This window comes from Aulostomus chinensis, chromosome 14 (assembly GCF_037954235.1).
Source record: "Aulostomus chinensis isolate RoL2024-O1b breed Wild chromosome 14, RoL_Achi_v1.0, whole genome shotgun sequence".
Classification (NCBI taxonomy): domain Eukaryota; kingdom Metazoa; phylum Chordata; class Actinopteri; order Syngnathiformes; family Aulostomidae; genus Aulostomus; species Aulostomus chinensis.
Genome location: NC_141333.1, coordinates 9055574 through 9073616, shown reverse-complemented (window position 1 = coordinate 9073616; position 18043 = coordinate 9055574). Strand labels below are relative to the sequence as shown.

At 41.0% G+C, this 18043-nt stretch overlaps 3 protein-coding genes across 4 annotated transcripts; 2 read left to right on the top strand and 1 right to left on the bottom strand.

Moving 5' to 3' along the window:
• Window positions 1-567: 567 nt before the first annotated feature.
• On the bottom strand, window positions 568-9069 carry tmem38a (transmembrane protein 38A). Its single transcript, XM_086223925.1, has 6 exons — window positions 8523-9069; window positions 4303-4459; window positions 3590-3774; window positions 2405-2492; window positions 1693-1810; window positions 568-1393 (listed from the first exon to the last, which is right to left on the bottom strand). Exons 1-6 carry the CDS (start codon window positions 8644-8646, stop codon window positions 1199-1201), a joined length of 867 nt encoding a protein of 288 aa, XP_086080051.1. The 5' UTR covers window positions 8647-9069; the 3' UTR covers window positions 568-1198.
• Window positions 9070-9519: 450 nt separating this feature from the next.
• On the top strand, window positions 9520-11687 carry smim7 (small integral membrane protein 7). The gene is made up of 5 exons (XM_086224038.1): window positions 9520-9625; window positions 9846-9887; window positions 10000-10052; window positions 10189-10279; window positions 10993-11687. The coding sequence occupies exons 1-5, from the start codon at window positions 9600-9602 to the stop codon at window positions 11006-11008; spliced, it is 228 nt and encodes a 75-aa protein (XP_086080164.1). The 5' UTR covers window positions 9520-9599; the 3' UTR covers window positions 11009-11687.
• Window positions 11688-12763: 1076 nt separating this feature from the next.
• On the top strand, window positions 12764-17947 carry LOC147249661 (mediator of RNA polymerase II transcription subunit 26). 2 transcript variants are annotated; one of them, XM_086225196.1, is made up of 3 exons: window positions 12764-13156; window positions 14317-14394; window positions 14507-17947. In XM_086225196.1, the coding sequence occupies exons 1-3, from the start codon at window positions 12794-12796 to the stop codon at window positions 16037-16039; spliced, it is 1974 nt and encodes a 657-aa protein (XP_086081322.1). In that variant the 5' UTR covers window positions 12764-12793; the 3' UTR covers window positions 16040-17947. The 2 variants fall into 2 exon arrangements, with proteins under 2 accessions (XP_086081322.1, XP_086081323.1); XM_086225197.1 differs by having other exon boundaries at window positions 12768-13156; window positions 14320-14394.
• The last annotated feature ends 96 nt before the right edge of the window (window positions 17948-18043 follow it).

Sequence of the window (18043 nt, the reverse complement as noted above, 5' to 3'; positions counted from 1 at the left end):
AACTCACCGTCTGCTGAAAAAATGTTGAAAAGTTCATCTGCAGGTAGCAAGACCGAAGAACTTGCGTGACGTACTGATTGAAAACACAGAACTTTGGTGATCTACCCGGAGAAAGTTTTGAGACATCCATTTATAATCTCAGGGAGACTTTTGTGTGTTTTTTTTTTAATGTTTAAGAGGTTCCGGGGTCTAACAGATCAATAAAGCTGCATAATAACGATAAACACACAACTCCAAGACCATCTGAGCCGTCAGGAAAGTAAATAATCAAGCAAGTAGTGAGCTCAAGGTCACTACAAAGCTTCTAAGAGTAAAATTTTGTCAAAAAATATGACAAAAGGATCTGATTTTACACCTCTTAATGTTCACATTAAGTGAATCTCAGGGTATTTTTGATTGTTACGTAGTTTGGAATGTTAAAGAACAAAAAACACATACAGTGTCAAAGCAAAATGAGAAACAATCACACATTGCGCATTTGTTTATCTTTTACAGGTTTAATGCCAAAATGCTCACTAAATTTTCTCAGTTCAAAGATAAATTAGAACATCCTTTAAAAAGTCAGCAACTTCTGCAAAGACCGAACCTTGATCATCAATTTAAAACATGTTGATGTATTGAAATATTATAAAATGAAACTGGACTTGATTAAAAATAGAACGCTGGCATTCATCATTTGTCACTGCCAAATAGCGAAAACAGGGATAAATATAAATGAAAAAATACAATTAAAAACCACAAAGACCAAAAAAAAGGTTTTCTTTATTTTATTTAAAGGCATGGATTTATCTTCATCTTCATGTAAAAAGCAGCAATGTTCTTTCACATAATGCTTTATTCACATTTGATTGATTTTGATCGTGTTGGTACTTTCTTTATGTACTGAAAGAAAGACAGATGGACTAAAACAGTCGGTAAAACAACGTCTGATGTGGAACCTCATCCAGCCATCATGGGCCACCACTCAGTGTTGCTGCAGATAAATAAAAAGCTTTCAAATGTCCAGTTGGGGGGTTGAAGAGTGAATCATTGGCCATTGTATTTACAGAGTCCTGGAGATATATAAAATGTAGAGCACCATTTTGCTCTAATAATAAGGGTCTCATCACGCTGCCCCCCTTCCGTGAGAGGAATGGGACGTACCGTCTCGTGGAGGCCATGAGGGCGAGTCAGATGCAGTTTCACTGGTTCAGTGCCTCTATTCTGCTTTCTTAGCCTTCCTCTTGCGAGCGCCGTCGCTCAGCTCCTCCTTGGTTTTGAGCGGTGATGATGAGGCAGCGGGGTGGTGGTCGTCCTCAGAGCCACCCAAAGGGGAGCCGAAAAGCAGATGGCAAATCCAGGACTCAATGAGGGCGAAGGGGGAGCCATGAGAGTGTCTGGCAGTCATGAAGACCTGAGGAGGGTAGAGAGGTGGTTTAGCCTGGCTCCATTATATTTACAGACCAGTAACCCCCACTGCACCATTCAAATAATCAGAAAACCTGCAGCAGCACCTAGTTTGGTCTGAATGCAGCCTAATCTTTGTTTTAATCCTGAATTTACCCACCAGTGTTAAATATGAGATGATCTGGGGCTTTTTTGTTGTTGTTGTTGTTTCAATCAATCAAGCAATCAAGATACCATGATTATTCGTAGTATGAGTATTATTATCAGGCAGAAGTTGAGGCTTCATCTGAGAACACTGTAACTGACCTTGCTTGTTGCCATGAAGAGGGTGAAGACGAGGATGAGGATGCTCTTGGACACTGGCAGCCAGTGGGCCTCCTGCAAGGTGAAGAGGATGGCTCCATACAGGCTGGCTTTGGTTGGGCTGCAGAGACGGAAAACAACCGTGAAACATCCAAGAAACCGAGACCGTTTACTTGGATCAGAGAGTAGCCCAGTTGAGTGTTTGGTTGATAGATGAAACTAAAATTTATTCAGAATTCATCACTCATAAAGCTGAAAAATAAAAGCCAGGAAGAAGTTGTCATGTGACGGAGAGTTGAAGCCACATGACTTACACACAGGAACCCTACACATTTTTCCTCCAAAAAACGTTCTCTGTTTTGTGTGTGAACAAAATGTTGAACATCTGTACTTAAGTTTTAAATTCTCATCACAGGGTTTACTTCAGTCCAAGTCATAAATATTTAAATGTCAAATCAACTAAAAAAAGTCCCTTTTTTCTTGTAATGAGGAAAATGTAATGAGTCTCTCCTTTTCAAAGGGAAACAACAACATTTCTGCGAAACATGCTTTAATGCTCCCTCCTCCACAGAATAAGACAAGAGACATGACAGTATATCCCAAAAATGTCCATAAATTAATCAATAATGACTCCAGATACTCAAATGTAAAGTATTTCCATCCACCACTGGGATGCAGCATTGAGTACTTCAAAAAGTAGTAAACATACACTTACAATGACATGCTGAGGATCTCGTTGGTCTCAGGTCTCCACACTCCGCGCAGCAGCTGCTCAAAGTTGGACATGAGAGCCACTCCAGACCCTGAGAGGATAAAAATAAACATTGTTGCATGTGAGACCTCAGTATAAACACTTGAATACGTTTGCGCTAGTTCCATACTCTTTAATACACTTTAATCAAGTAATATTTCAACTAAACGGAATTTTATTCCAGTGCGTGGTAGAGAGTAGCAAATTTAACTGCAAGTTGCCCATTAGTCCTTCAAAATAAATGTTGACTGTGTTTTCTTTATGATTTCTACACTGGACTACCCGCATCCCAGGTCTTCAAGAATACTCAGTATAAACATAAAGTGGTAATAATTAGGAAATCAGATTGATCATAGCTTTCTACCTGAAAGGGTAAATTTCGACTACATGTGACGTGCAGCTCCTTGAGGCTCCTTCAATCCTGCAGCTGTGGGCCAGTTGCCCAGTCGGTAATTCGGCCTCACTCGTGTGCACATGTGCAACTCATTCATGTTTAAACCAGGCTTTTGTGGATCCAACTGAAGGTGTCACTTGCTGTCACTCAATAAAAGCAGCTGTCAGCACCACAGATAACAGCCGTGGTGACTATAAATGCCCCAAAGGGCCAGAATTGAGTTGAAACTTCGGTTTCATTGCTCTCTTTTGCGAGCTTGTGTGCCACCATGGAGCTAATTTTTGTCGCTGGCTCTTAGATAGTCAAATATATTCTGGTTTACAACTCATCTTTTCCTCTTTTACCTGTATGAAAGGCCTGGTGCAGACTTAACATGCTTATTTACTGCTCTCTCTGATTACTTTATTCATTGAGATGTAGCTAATATTTTCACAAGTAGTCAGCTAATTTGTCATCTGACTACATTTTGAAATATAATCTCACATTTTATGAACCCCCAGATCTCTTTGTCACTGTACTTTTCATTCTTTCACAAAATCCTAGCAACTTTTCTTCAGATGCTTTTGTTGTTTAACACAATAAAGCAGTTCATCACTGCTCATTCACTAATAGAATGAAATTAACATTTTAATAGTACTGAGAACCAGATTATCTCTCAGCAACTCACTCGAAGAAACTCTTGTCTGCAGATTACAGTGTTTCAAACTTGTAAAGGTGGCTAAATCTGACAGGATGACGACCAGACACTCACTGACCTTTGACGTAACCGACGATGACCATGATGAAGAAGCCATGGTGGTAAGCGTGGTGGGCGTGGTGAACACCGGCTGCGATCTTGCGAGTGCGGACGACCTCCTTCAGGGCAACCAACACCAGTTTGACGGGCAGAAACGCCACACATTTATAGAAGAGGTTCAGTGGGCAGTAAAAGATGAGGTACCTAAGATGGGTTCAAAGAGAGAAATACAGAGGAATGTGTCCGGTCATTCTCCCGCTGATGGAGCAAACCTTTTCCTGTTTACTAGATTTCAGCTGCTGATATCACAAGATGACGGAGAAGATAAGATGCAGAGCACGATGTGGACATTTTCACCATTTTTACACCATTGCGTGATTCTGAACAGTGATACTGATGTTCATGACATGTTCAACCTGAAGCTGCAGAGCTGATCGGTTCCTAAATGTAATGTAATATTTGATCCTTCCGAAAGAATGTTCGCCATGCACATATTTACTTGTCTTAAAATTTCAGTATAAATGTAAAACTATCCACAGAGCCAGACAACCCTGGTATCATCTCAGAAGTCATCGGCCAAATCTGATTCAGTTATATATTATGTGTGTGTGTGTGTGTATGTGTGTGAGAGAGAGAAGGAAAGAGAGAAAGAAAGAGAGAGAGTGTGTATTTTGCTATAAAATGTGACCAAAAAAAGACAGGTTTAACCACGTGAGGGGTAAATTCTCTCACCAGACGGCTGAGGCCAGCAGGATGTGGCTGTTGTGTTGGAAATAGTCGAGGGGGCTGCTTCCAAGCATGATGTCAGCCAGAATGTAACTACCGAAGCAGTAGAGCATGGCGCAGAGCCAGGAGGCCACGGGACTCCTGCGAGAAACCTCCACCGAGCCTGCAAAACAGAAAAAGAGCTGTCAGGGATTATCACTCCCACACAGTGGAACATGTGTGTGTGTGTGTGTGTGTGTGTGTGTGTGTGTGTGTGTGTGTGTATAAATATCATATGTCACATAGTCAGTATCATGTAGGGATAATTTCAGGTCTCTATGACCCCACGCTTAAACCAGGACTTGTTATGGCCAGTTGCTGAAAGTGTTCCTTTACAAATAAGAAACAAACAATGAACCTCTAGGTTTGAAATCAAACCTTTGGATTAAAACATTTCTATGCTGCAATGTGTCCAACTGGGAATGCCAGGCTTGAACAACTCCTAGTGGCTGCAAATCAGCTTCAAAACCATTTAAAGCACCATTACGTATTTTTGCGTAGCAGCAGCTCCCTCTGCTGGTACAAAGCGTAAAATGCTGCTGCCTCATTCAAATCTGCTAAATATGAGAATTGGCAGCGCTGCACTCTTGCAACATGATGAAGTCAGTCTTGTCAACAAGACAGGGAGAGAGAGGAGAAGGAACGTGTTTATACGTGAGATGAATTCTGCTTCCACTTTGACAGCTTTTGTGTTATTGATGGGTCTCATTACTCTAACTGTCAATCATGACCCACCACAGTGTGGATGTATTACGATGATAGTGTTGCTCTGACTTAGTGACTAGCAGCAGGTAAGGGTTTCATTTTTCTCTTGTTCCCTTCTTAGCTTCCTTCATAAATGCCTTCTTTGCATTATTCTGATATACAAGTTCATGTTTTTCAGTAATTAAACACAGTACACGCTTGCGGGATTTTCATGCCCAGGAAAAGCTGGTTCCAGACTGGCACCAACTCTCTACTGGTCTCACACTAAGACCCACTAACATCAGGGGCTTGGGTGGGCTTGTCGCAGCCTCCAAGACCAACCTAAACTTTATGACTGACACTTTTAAAAAACATCACTGTATTAGCCACATAGCCAAAAACATGCTGCGTAATGTTAAAGTACATTTTTAAACTGAATTTAGCAATTCACTCTAACAACGTTATCATGAAAGACAATGAAATCAAGAGAACCTGACACCCCCCCCACACACACACACACACAGGCACAAGCACACTGTGTTTACTTGCTTTCATTCATATTCTGAGATAAAAACACAGTTAGATCTCAAAAGGCCCTCAACATTATTTCTCATGTGCAGCAGCATTCCATAATGCCTTCAAACAGACTTTGATGTGTAAAATCGGTGGAGTTCCCCTTTAATTCAAAGAAATAACAGTGGAAAACAATTATTAATTAAACCAACACACACCGATCTCCATTGTAGAGCTTTTTTTGTTGCAATTTCATTTTCTAGATCTATGAACAATGTTTAATTGTCAAAATTCATCAAAGAACATGAAAGTTCTTTTTGGAATTAGAGAGGTCAGATGAAACGCTTGACTTAGTTCCTGCAGAGCGACGCTGTGACCTTAAGGAGGCAGTGACCTTCAACATCTATTATCAGTTAAAGCCTTGTGTGTCCATGTGGCTTTTTGTAGTCCACACCCAATCCGTCACTTCAGTGCACGCCCTGATAGCACGCTTTTTATCATAGGTTAATATTTACAGCAAATTTACAATTTGTAAACTCTGCTTTAGGAAATGTGTTCATGCAAAAAGTTGAGCAGAAAACTCGGGGGCAACATTTTGAGTCATCTACCTTCATGTTTCTTTAGATCTGTTTTCACTCTCTGGGTAAATCTTTGGCTCTTATCTTCCATTACTGTTAACCAGCTAGTTGGTGACTGTGTGTGTTTGGCGCTGAGCAGAGAGAGCATCAGGGAGCTAGCGTGAGGGAGCTGAACCCAGCGGAGACCTGCTGAATGCTTCTTAGCTTAGCGCAATGAATGATAGCTGGTTGGAAGTGGTAGAATACCTTTGTCAAAAGTCATCAGGTACACATTTTCCCCAAACCAATCCCTTACTGCACCAATATAACTGCGCATTATATTCACTATGAAATAACACTTTGAAACCACGAGATGTTGTCATTTTGAAATCAGACACAGTCCTAACTACTCTCCCAACAAAGCTGCTAACGCACCACCTAAAAGCTCCAATGCCACTTCAGCCTATAAAACAAAACCGTTGTTAATTACTAGAACAGGATGACCCATCATGGATAAACCTAGATCTTGAGCCTTATCTATGTGATGACTTTGAGTCGGGCTAACATTTCCCACTCATTTGCAATTCATTGCCCTGAGCCCAACTAGCAGACAACAGGTTTCTGTGGGTCTCAGCTCCCTACTGTACCCTCTGGTCTGGTTCTGGGGAGGATGGTAAATTAGCACATTTCCAAAAGCTCTCGTGTTCCTTTAAGTACAAGTATATCCAACTTGTCTTCTTATACCGTCAAAGGAATGTGATATTGTCTCAGGATTGCTTCTTTATCTGTAAGTATGATTTTAAGACTCTGCATATACTTGGACTTATGTGACACACATTGTTAGAGACAGTAAAGTGAGACGTGAGCAGAGCACGGCTGCTTCTCACAAATGTCCAACAACAGGTGGGTGAGGGTGTCTTGGTGCAACTGGCGCTGGGTTTGAAAGCAATCTGATGCTGACAAATGCCACCCTATAAATATATCCGGCTCATCTGTGTCTCTTGCCTTGCAACTGTCAGGTCTGCCTTAACCTTTGACCCCGACACTTGTCTCTCCCACCACACCCATGTTGACCCCTTAAACCGTTCCAGCATGCAGTGTGACCTAACACACATGTGGCCTCAATGTTATCATGCAATTATTGGCAGCATCAGGGATTTTACTGTAAAATAAAATGATGCCTTCACAGGTACAGCATGAAGCTGTTTGCTGCCTGCTACAGACTCAGTTAAACCACATTAAACTGTTAAAGACGCAGGAAAGCCTTTTTGAATTAGCACATAAATGTGGTGCGTTGAATGCTGTTCATGCCACTTCATGATTACAAAAACTATGCTGTCATATCCTTACAAATGTGCTCTGTTCAAATCAACTAATTTAGACTAACGTTTCTGGAAAGTCAATTAAAATATTCATTCCAAGAAGAAACTTTAAAAAGAAACTTATTTTTATATCTTCAGATTGAACACCACAAACAAACGGAGCACAGTTAAACCTCCTGCAGAATTATTCAAGAGGAGGCCAGAACAAATTTTACTCCGTGAGAAAAAGCACCTATCCATTAATGTTCTTTAGTGACTGTTTCATCCAGGTGAACTGAAGCCTAATGATTAAATTCTGGTGTTGCAGATTACAGTGTTGTCCTGACTGCAAACTGGAGCATCACTTTTGAGAAATACATCGGAACTGATGAGATAAATTTCAGTCTTTTGGACCCATAACAAATGTTTGACAGGAAAACGACTGAGTTACATTGAACGAGGGAGTTGATGAGGGTTGCATGCATCATTGAAGCGCTACAGTTTATGACATTTAACCATATCAACAAATAGTTAAATGCTCGCTCGGCAGCTTAAAATTCAGTGTAACTAACAAACAATTTGTCTCGAGGCCTACAAGAGCAGAGGGGCTTCAATGTCTATTTCAGGATCTTCTATTTTTTGCCTAAGTTGCTGGTATGCACAGGCTCATCTCTCAGGTTTCATCCTCCTCAGGCTCTCCATTCTCAAAGGAGTTAAAACGTGGAAAATATCACATAATACCCAAAGTGGTTTAATCTACTTCAGTGATTAAATGGGGTCAGGGTGCTGCGGCAACACACTTTCCCCTCAGACCCAGCAAGCAGTGTTCCGCAATTATGTAACAGGTCATGCTTTATATTTATATGGGGGGGGGGGGGGGGTATGATAAGCAGCAGAAAGTCCTTGTAGGGATATCAGAACAATTTAGAGTTGTATCACCGACAAAATAACTTCCATTTATGATGCAACTTTAACGTGTTTTTTTCATTATTTGTGAAATTCCTTGACATGGAAATCTGTTATTCTACAATAAATGTACACACAGACGATCGTGCCTGCTAAATAGCATGCGTTATGTGTCAAAGCTACTTGTCAAATAAAAGCCATCAAAAAAAGTGTGAAACAAGCTCACCTGGCTCATACTTGAGGTAGAGGATGGACACGATGTAATAAGCGAGATCGAACACAGGAAACATTCCCATTTTGGAGAAAACCTGGGCAAGATCGCCCAAATTCAGAACTGCCAGCACATCCATGTCTGAGAAACGGTGAATTCCTGTTTTCTTTTAAGTCCAACTGCGCAGATCCGAAGCCCCCCCAACCCGGTCCACGGACTCTCCACCAAGCCCCCCGGTCTCGACAGTGAAAGCCTGTGACGCTCAAGTCGTCCTATTAATACCACTCATCTCCACAACATCATCATCATCCTCATCATCATCATCGTCCTCACCGCCTGCGCTCCCTGCCAGCTGCTCCGCTTCTCGGCGGCAGGAGGAGGTTTGCACGGCAGATGCTTGGCAATGCGAATCAAAAGGCTGGTTCTCATGTTTCCATCATCTTCCTGGTGTTTGTTTATATTCACTACACCAGGGACAACACAATATAACAAAATCATACTCATAAAAACAACAACGATCGTTAATCCGGATCCAGTCTTCAAGTCACATTCAAATGACCGGTGACAGCTCGGCAACATTCGCTATCACCAGACGTCACCGGCTGTGACAGCCCCAGCGAATGACATGTAAGGCACAATATATAAATAAAACCATCATTTTGATTTGTATGAAATACAATAAATCCCTATTTTTTTCTTTTATGTTGTAATCATAATCAGGGCAGCAACCGCCGCCTCCACCAGGGGGCCCTAAACACCACATTACTGATGTCAGGTTAGGTATGCATCATTCAGCCCCCCCCCCCCCCCCCCATTAGGTCTTACAAGGAAACATCTTAGTCGCCATATGAATAGATAATAAATGTCAAAATATTCTGAATCCCTTCATAAAGCTGTCCAGTTCTGACAATTCCTGCTAACAATACTTCAAATCTTTTGAGCTGTGATCGCTGTGGGAGAAGAGCCTTGTCTGACAAACCAAAACTAGGGCTAAATACCCCATATGTAGCTTTAGATTCTGACATCCTATTGGTCACATTCCAGGATGCGAACACGGAAGTAAGCCTTGTACTTTGATGTTTTGGGGACACGATGATCGGAGATCTATTGATATTCGGGTAATGTGTTTGATTTGGTCATGTTTCGTGTTAGAGCACATTTTTATCAACATGGATTTCCGCTGTATTTGTATGACTCACTATGTTGTTGTTTAGGGAGCGAGCCGTCAAGCTAAATTCAAGCTAACTAGCTCCATGCTAGTGCCAGCTCACCAGCTAACTTTAGCTCAGCTGGATAGACGACATCATGACACAACTGATAGGGTTTCTCTTTCTCCAGGACCTTACTGGTGAATGCTGGGGCTGTGCTGAACTTCAAGCTGTAAGTAACAGTTGACACAGTCAGGAATTAGTCGCTGTAATAAACGTAAAGACCTTATCAAAGTTACACATTCAAAGAACAAGTTTAATCAGAGGGGGGAATTGTTTTCTAGGAAAAGGAAGGAGTCCCAAGGATTTGGAGATGAGTCCAGAGCACCAACAACAGGTGTGTGTGTGTGTGTGTGTGTGTGTGTGTGTGTGTGTGTGTGTGTGTGTGTGTGTGTGTGTTAGTTGACTCTTCAAAAGGAAACAGAAATTCCCTGTATTCTCAATACATAACCTGGAAAAAATTACGTTCTAAGGTGACAACATCAGAGAGTTTCTGCTCAGCTTGCGATACTTCAGGATCTTCATCGCTCTGTGGAACATCTTCATCATGTTCTGCATGATACTGTGAGTAAAGCTAGATGTAATTGGAGTTTGGAGTTACAATGTTACACTTTGAGATGCAGCTGGAAATATTATTGGATATTTGTACATATATTTACACAAATGCGATTAAAAGACTAGACTTTGAATTGATCAGATCAATGTTATCCTGACTTTGCTGCACACCTCCTCTGTTGTGTGTAAGCTGATAAAATGCATCAATCCGTCACCCTGTTTCCTGAGGTGACATGTTCCACCTTTCCATGAACTGATGTATATTGTGACTCAATCTTACCCATACTTGATAAAGCATCAAAGTCCCCACTGCATTAGGGAATTATTAAATTGTAATATGTGAAGTAAAATGATCAATTATTGTCACATATTTAAGAACTAAATCCCCAGTGGGGACAAAAAAAAATTGTTGGTTATAAACTACAGCCATAACAGTAAAGCTGAAGAATTGGAGAAAGTCTACTTCATTGTTGACATTGATCATTTCCTAACATGTATTGATAAGGAAGAAACTCTCAAGTCCTCTTATTCACTTTGTTCTGACCATGAGTATTTTTTTGAAGACACAGATGACATGTACATGCTGGCAAATACTATATTATTTTCGAACACTTGAATGTCTGCGTAAAGACTTAACATGTATAAATTGCATTCCTTTAGAAATCTGCTGGACAGAATGTGAACTTGCGTCTTGTCTAACTGAATTTCGTCCTTCCTCGTAGATTATTTGGGTCGTGATCAACGCTGGCTGTGACTGGAATCTCTCTGGAATGGTTATTTTTCAAGATGGATGCTCCTGTTAGAACTTTCCTGATTCTTCGACCCTTTTTTAATTGTAACGGTGCTCTATTTTCTTGACCGCCCACTACATCCTGCTTGCTGTACAGAAATCTATAAATTGCTGTATTTATTTTGTCTTAGTAAGACCGACTTAAATGTTTCAACTTTTTTTTTAATCTTTGTGTTAAGGCTGTAACTCTGGTGTTCGATGCTTCTTCACACAACTTTTTTCTCTCTACCAAGTCTGTTTACTTCTTAAAGAAATAGCACGGTTAAATATTATGGCTAGATTTCGCTTCATCCTCCTCCTTAAACCTCACATACAGCTGCAGTAAGAGGTGGAGCTCTGATTTACCAAGTTCATGTTGTTGCTGGTAGTTTTGTGATGGACTGCGACATCTGTTTAGTCCTGTTTCCTTCAGATTTACTTTAAGAGTCCGATGGTTTTGTGTGATCAACATCTTAAAATTCACCCATAAACTGGAAGACTTCAGGTGTGTATCAATTCAGATTATCTGATGCGGCCACTCAGATAAAAATGCTAGTTTCTTTCTCTCTGGAGCTGGAAGTAAATGTATTTGCATTATTAAGGAAGTGTATCACTGTTCACTTTCAGTAAAAACAGTTTTCTTATCCAGTGACTGTGAGATGACTTGATGAACATATTAAGATTATAACTGGTTTTTGTGCATGTTTTGGTTGGCATGCTAGCCTGAAAAGTGTGTTCTATCTATCTATCTATCTATCTCTATCTATCTATCTATCTATCTATCTATCTATCTATCTATCTATCTATCTATCTATCTCTATCTATCTATCTATCTATCTACAGCATCTATCTATCTATCTATCTATCCATCCATCCATCCATCTATCTATCTGCCTTATAATAAGGCAACAGTACCATCAAGTGACGAGTATGTTATCCCTGTGAATGAACATTTTTTTGAATATAAAATTCTGAAAAATGTAGAAAACACAAAGTATTTTAAAAAACAAGTACTCTAGGTGATAAAATATTTTCTGTGGCAAATGCTGTGCTGGGATAATGGCGTGTTTTATTTCATTCAAATTCTTGTTTTAAAAGAAAATTAGGATTTAAGTGAAAATATAAATCGCATATAAGTTACATTAAACTGACAGCAAAATGGCCTCGAAGGCAAATAAGAAAAAATTAAATAAGCAAGGGGAAAATGTGTGGGTTCTTTTTGTTTTTGATTTTTTTCTGGTGAAACTGAGAACCTTCAATTTATTGTGATTGTTTTTTTCAATTTCCTCTGAGGGTTCCATCGTAAATTAGCTTCCTTGGAAGAAAACAAGAAACGCAACATGTCTTAAGACAATTTTTTCATTTTTTTTTAATTTATATTTTTACACTTAAACATTCACTCGTCATTCAGTCACGTAAATATTATGAAGCAGAACATTCCAGACATGTTGGTGTAACAGAATAAAAGTGAGAAGTATATTTACAGTAAAGTAATGAATTACAAAAAAAACATATGCACAGCACATTTTATTGTAATTTCTATTTGTTTTTTTATGATTAGAATTATGATTAAAGGTTAGGGTTTGCACTTAAATACCAACAGCACACGTCTCACTCGTTTGCTGTTAAAGATCTTGAGCAATTTGTGTGTTTGAAAAATGTATAGGTATTAAAATGAAGCTGCAAACATTTTTTCCAAGCACACAACCGCCTGACAGCTCGACTCACTGACGTTCACATCAACGTCTCCCATCATGCACTTCGCACGCGCTCCACAAAAAAGAGCCACCGGACAGAGGCGGAGCATGGAGCGGAGGAGGAGCCGGAGGCTGATCGTCAACCGGGTGAGGCGCCTCCCCGGGCTGACTTTACGCTCTGGACGGATATTACGGTACATCGACAAACAAAAACAAAGAAGCAAGCATCAGAAAAGACATGCTGGCTGCCACAGAAACGAGCCCGTCAAGCTTGTGAGTGTTGGCGGGTCTGCCATCGCGTCCACCTCTGCCGTGTGTGACCGTCTCAGCCTGCCTCACTGCCCGGCGATGACAGCGGCAATAGCCACTCCGCAGGTGATGAGAGACCGGCTGCTACAGGCCATCGACGACCAGAGCAATGTGAGTTAACACCCGTTACTTTCCCAAGAATGAGCGGAGTGGCAGCCGAGCCTAACCGTGCTCAGGTCGCTGCGGACCGTTGTCAAGAGTAGCGACAACCGGTGTAGCTACATGCTGGTTGCTTGCTAATTAGCTCGTTAGTTAGCGAAAGTGAGGCATTTGAAAAGCTGGCTTGCTGGCTGTTGTTGGGGGCTGGAGATGTGGGAATGTTTGCTCATTAATGTACACGTAAATGCACAAGACTTGATTTAAGAAGGGGGAATCTGTGGTTAGGATATAACTCCCACCAGGAAAACACAAAGATATAATGCACCACTTACTCAAGCTAATGCATCAACGAAGAGTGCACTTTTAATGCCCTGTAATAACTTGTAACAACCCATTGTGAAAGGAGCCCCAGTGGGTTTATATCAAAATGTCATAACAGTGATTATTCCCATCATTAGCGTTTGAATTTCTCCTTTATTGAATATCTTAGAGACTTTTTTAAACAGAAATTACAAATGGCTTACATTATTGTCATAAAGCACTACTCTTAAAATTAGAGGGAACATTATTTTTTCCCCATCATCCTAATTTTCATTAAAAAAAATACATTAGAGGGATAATGGCGTGATTTTTGTGAGGATGTGAATCATACAAAGATTTTTTTTAAGTATATAGACTATGACTTCAAGCCAGGAGCACAATAATTGATTTATAAACGGTATCCTGACACACAATCAGCACTGAACAATTATCACCCCACTGCTATTTGAGTAATGTGGTTTGGGGTGTATGGAAATTACGATTAAAATTTGATTAATGGTGCGCTCTTAGTTAAAAGTCAACTCTGACAGCCAGTTGAGAGGCGGCTAGTCTACACTTTGTCCTCACTACAATGTAGAAATCACTTCTTGTTGAACCAAAAAAGCACATTTGCATGCAGTCTCGGTTTGTTGTGCAGTGCCTGAAACCTGTTTGTGTTTTGGTGCACAGGTGCACATTTGAAAGTCTATTCAAATTATATCTTGAGTTTGTGAGACCCTCTCTTGATATGAATAATTTTGGCTTTAAGGCCCATAAGATTCACAAATCCCAACTGTATTTGGATGTCAATAAAATGCTGACAAAAGTACGAGGTCTCCAGATTGTGATGCACCAACTTTCCTGTCTTTCAGCAGATATGCAACTTGATAATGGTTATGGAGGTTATCTCTTTTTTGGAGAAATATCCTATCACCAAAGAGGCGCTGGAGGTAGGTTACAGTACGACCTATTTGTGTGTAGTTAAAATAAAAACGTAGTTGACTTTTACATTTTTTTAGATGTTAAATCACAGCCACTGTTACACATCTTATCTCTGTCAAGGAAACACGACTTGGTAAACTCATCAATGATGTCCGGAGGAACACCAAGAATGAGGCTGTTGCAAAAAGGGCCAAGAATCTCCTGCGAACCTGGCAGAAGTTAATTGAGCCGGTGAAGAGTGAGGTGTTGTCCAAAGGCCACCCTGGTGCATCATGGTCTTCCAACGGTGAAGCTCATCCCTGCGTCTCTTCTCCAGCTGCCAGTCTAACATCAGGTAAAACCGGCCAGGAGCTGAAGAACAGAAATGACTTTAATAACTGCAACCCTCCTACGGCGGAGAAGCCCAGCAACGGGAAACGTAAAAGTGACCAGAATGAAGGGCAGCTACTGCCAGCCAAGACATCCCAAAAAATCACTTGTAATGATAAGAGACAAAATGCCAAACAGCCGCCAATCAATGGGATCGGCAGGAACTCAGAGATTTTTACAGAATCTCGTGTACATCTGCCTTCAGAGAAGGACAATGCTGAGCCTCAGGACCATGACAGGCGAGATAAAATCCCTTTCAGCTCGGTAAAACCTCTTCTAAGTACTCCGGGATACAAGAAGTCTCCTAGCACCTCTTTGCTGTCAGAAGCCTCAGTCCAACAGCAGCAAGCCAGACCAGAACCAGCTGCCTCTGGGGGGCAGCATCTACGCAGAAGTGCCCGACATTTATTGCCCATTATTCAAACTCAAGAGCAGGAAGCTGTTGTCAAACAAATTGCACCACAAACACAGAGTGTCTCAAGCCGCACTGTGAAGCCCAGGTCTGCGGACACCTTGGGATTGGAGCCGTCTTTCAACCTGTGTGTTCAGGGTTCATGGTCTGCAGGATTGGACTTGAAAAGCAGACCTACCAATGTGTCTCTGAACCCAAATCTCAGTTGTGACAGTGTGAAAGAGGACAATGCTTGTAGTAATGCAGGGAAAAGGAGACGACAGATACAAAGGCCCAAGGACCATGCGGTAAATGTAGATATACAGACTGTTGAAAACAAGTCCAAATCGGTCAGGTTAAAAGACAGGAAATTGATGTTTAACCCTGTAACAGGGCAACTCAAACCCTCCCTCCCTCAGGAGTCTTCCCTGGAGGACAAAGACAAACTGGGTCACAGAGCTGAGCCTCAATTGACAGCACAGTCCAAACAGAGTACTCCGGTTCTCCCCGGTTTCTTCCAGCAGGCTGACTGGACAGAGCTGTCAAAGAATGAAATCGTCCAGTCGTACCTAAGTCAGCAAAGTAATGTGCTGTCATCATCTCGCTCCCAAATTCCCGGTGCCCACTTCCTTGTGAAGGAAGATGAACCCAGAAGTGAAGAGAATAAGAAAACACAAGTGTTGATGTCAGAACCCCCACCCAGGGATTTACCTGGAGTTACCAGAGAGGTCAGCAACGAGGACCTGAACCGGTTACACACACAGCGCTGGCCTGGGGTCAATGGTTGCTTTGACACGAAGGGTAATTGGTACGACTGGACAGAGTGCATCTCCTTGAACCGGTACGGAGACGAGACCAAGTTGGGCATCCTCCCGTACGTCTGCCTGGATTGAAGCAGGTTTCTGGTTTCACTGAGGGTACGTTGCCTTCCCTGGGCAGCAGAGACTTCATCCAAGTGTTCACTGCTGTTTTGCACTGTCGGTTAAAATGGAATCCATGTGTTGCCTGATTGGATCTGTGTGCAGGGTGTGCTCAGTGTTCTCATGAGTTTTTGAAAATAGTGAGGATGGTGTAAAGAGGAAATGTGCTGCATAAACTACCCAATTTTTCAATGGTCAGTTGCTTAACAGTTTAACAGGCAGATGCAAACCATCCCTGATTATCTGTTATTCTTTGTCTCTCAGAAAACTTTATATCAAGCACACACCTTTATATTTTTAATTTCGCTTGTTGATAAGCACACGCCTCCTAAAATGTGGCTCAGTTGAAAATTTCATCCATATTTTGTTCACCGTACAAAGTTCTTTTGGTTCAACCTTGTTCTTGCATCCAAAACTTGAACTCTCACTACCTTGCATTCTTTTCACGAGGGAGCTGTGGAGATGTTACGTATTTTTGGAGGCCAAACTGCTGTGGGTTCCCTCGACCAAATACCAATGGGGTTTTTACATTGAATTTTTGATTACCGCAGAAAATAAACTGTGCTGATCAAAAGATACTGAAATGTATATGTTTTGCTCACCAAGGTAATCTTTACAAAACTTACACCACTGTTGAGATTTAGAAAGCCTAAAAAAATACGTAAGGAGTACAAAGCCAACATTATGCTACGAATGAGCTACACTGTAGATGTATGACTGCGACGACTCTTGTTTAGACAATTTTTAGCAACCATCGTTGTTTGATATTTACTGATGTTTTATTGTGTAAAACAAAGCATCGAGGTATATTAAGCAAGATAGTGTAAACCTCTGGCCCTGGCACTCAACCAAAAAACCCACTGACTTTGAGACGAGGGGACGTTCAGCAGCGCTAATTTTCCTCGGTGTTTGAGCATCATAACTACATCACTGTCACAAACATGTATCTTATGAAGCTGCTATTTCGCAGCTGTCCTTTCAGAAATACCTTCATTAACTATTTCCACTGTCGGAGGTCCAAATGATTAAACACTGACATGCCCATATGTACAGTAAAACGGTCTCAGCTCACTGTAATTGTTCTTCCGGTCCATGCTGGCCGTAACTGGTGCCTTCCATCTAATGTTCAGCAGGTCATAATTGTTCTGAGCGCTGACGCCTCACCACGAAACAGAAATCAAAAACTTTCCATGAACATATGGACACGTCAGTATTGCAGAACAGACTTGGACTAAAGACCTTTCACTGTCCTGCGAAAACGTTTCCTTTATCAGAACCGCTGCTCCAATACTGCATGGCTGCCTCGTACCGAAACTTGATGGTTTAAAATATTTGCATTTTTTTGTGTGTGAGTTTTTACATTTATTTAAAGTGACGTGAAACTGGCAGATGTGACTGAGGGATAACAAGTTTTGCATAGAGCTACAGCACCGTAATAAAAAGGGGTGACTGTTCTGTGATATTTGTTAAGATTGATTTTAAGTTGTTTTTTTTTTCTTAAATAAAGTTCTGAATCTTTTTCTCTGTTCAGAATCGGTTCAGTGCAGTAGCAATATTCCAGCTTGTTCTGTTCTTGCCTTCTCCCTTCTTGATGTTCTTCAGTTGGGAAACATGAATAAATATGGCCGAGCAGACTTTGCTACTAGCTGAACATCTCCATACTGTCAGAAAGAAATGAATATAAATTGACATGCTGGATAAAAGTACTTAATATCATTCCTTTAGATATTGTTCACCTTATGGAAACCTGTGTTTTCCCTTAAAACAGAGCCTTAGTGAATGTACAGAAAAATGAGCCTTTTGTGTTCAGTTGAATTCAGAAGAGAACCTATTTGCTACGTAGTCCCTTCAAGTGGACATGTTCATATGTGTTAATAAAAAACTGAGAAAATAGCATTGGTCTTCTTACTGGGTGTCTTACTACAGGCAAGAAATCTCTGTGTGTCCATCTGTCTTGATCAACTCAAAAATCTTTAA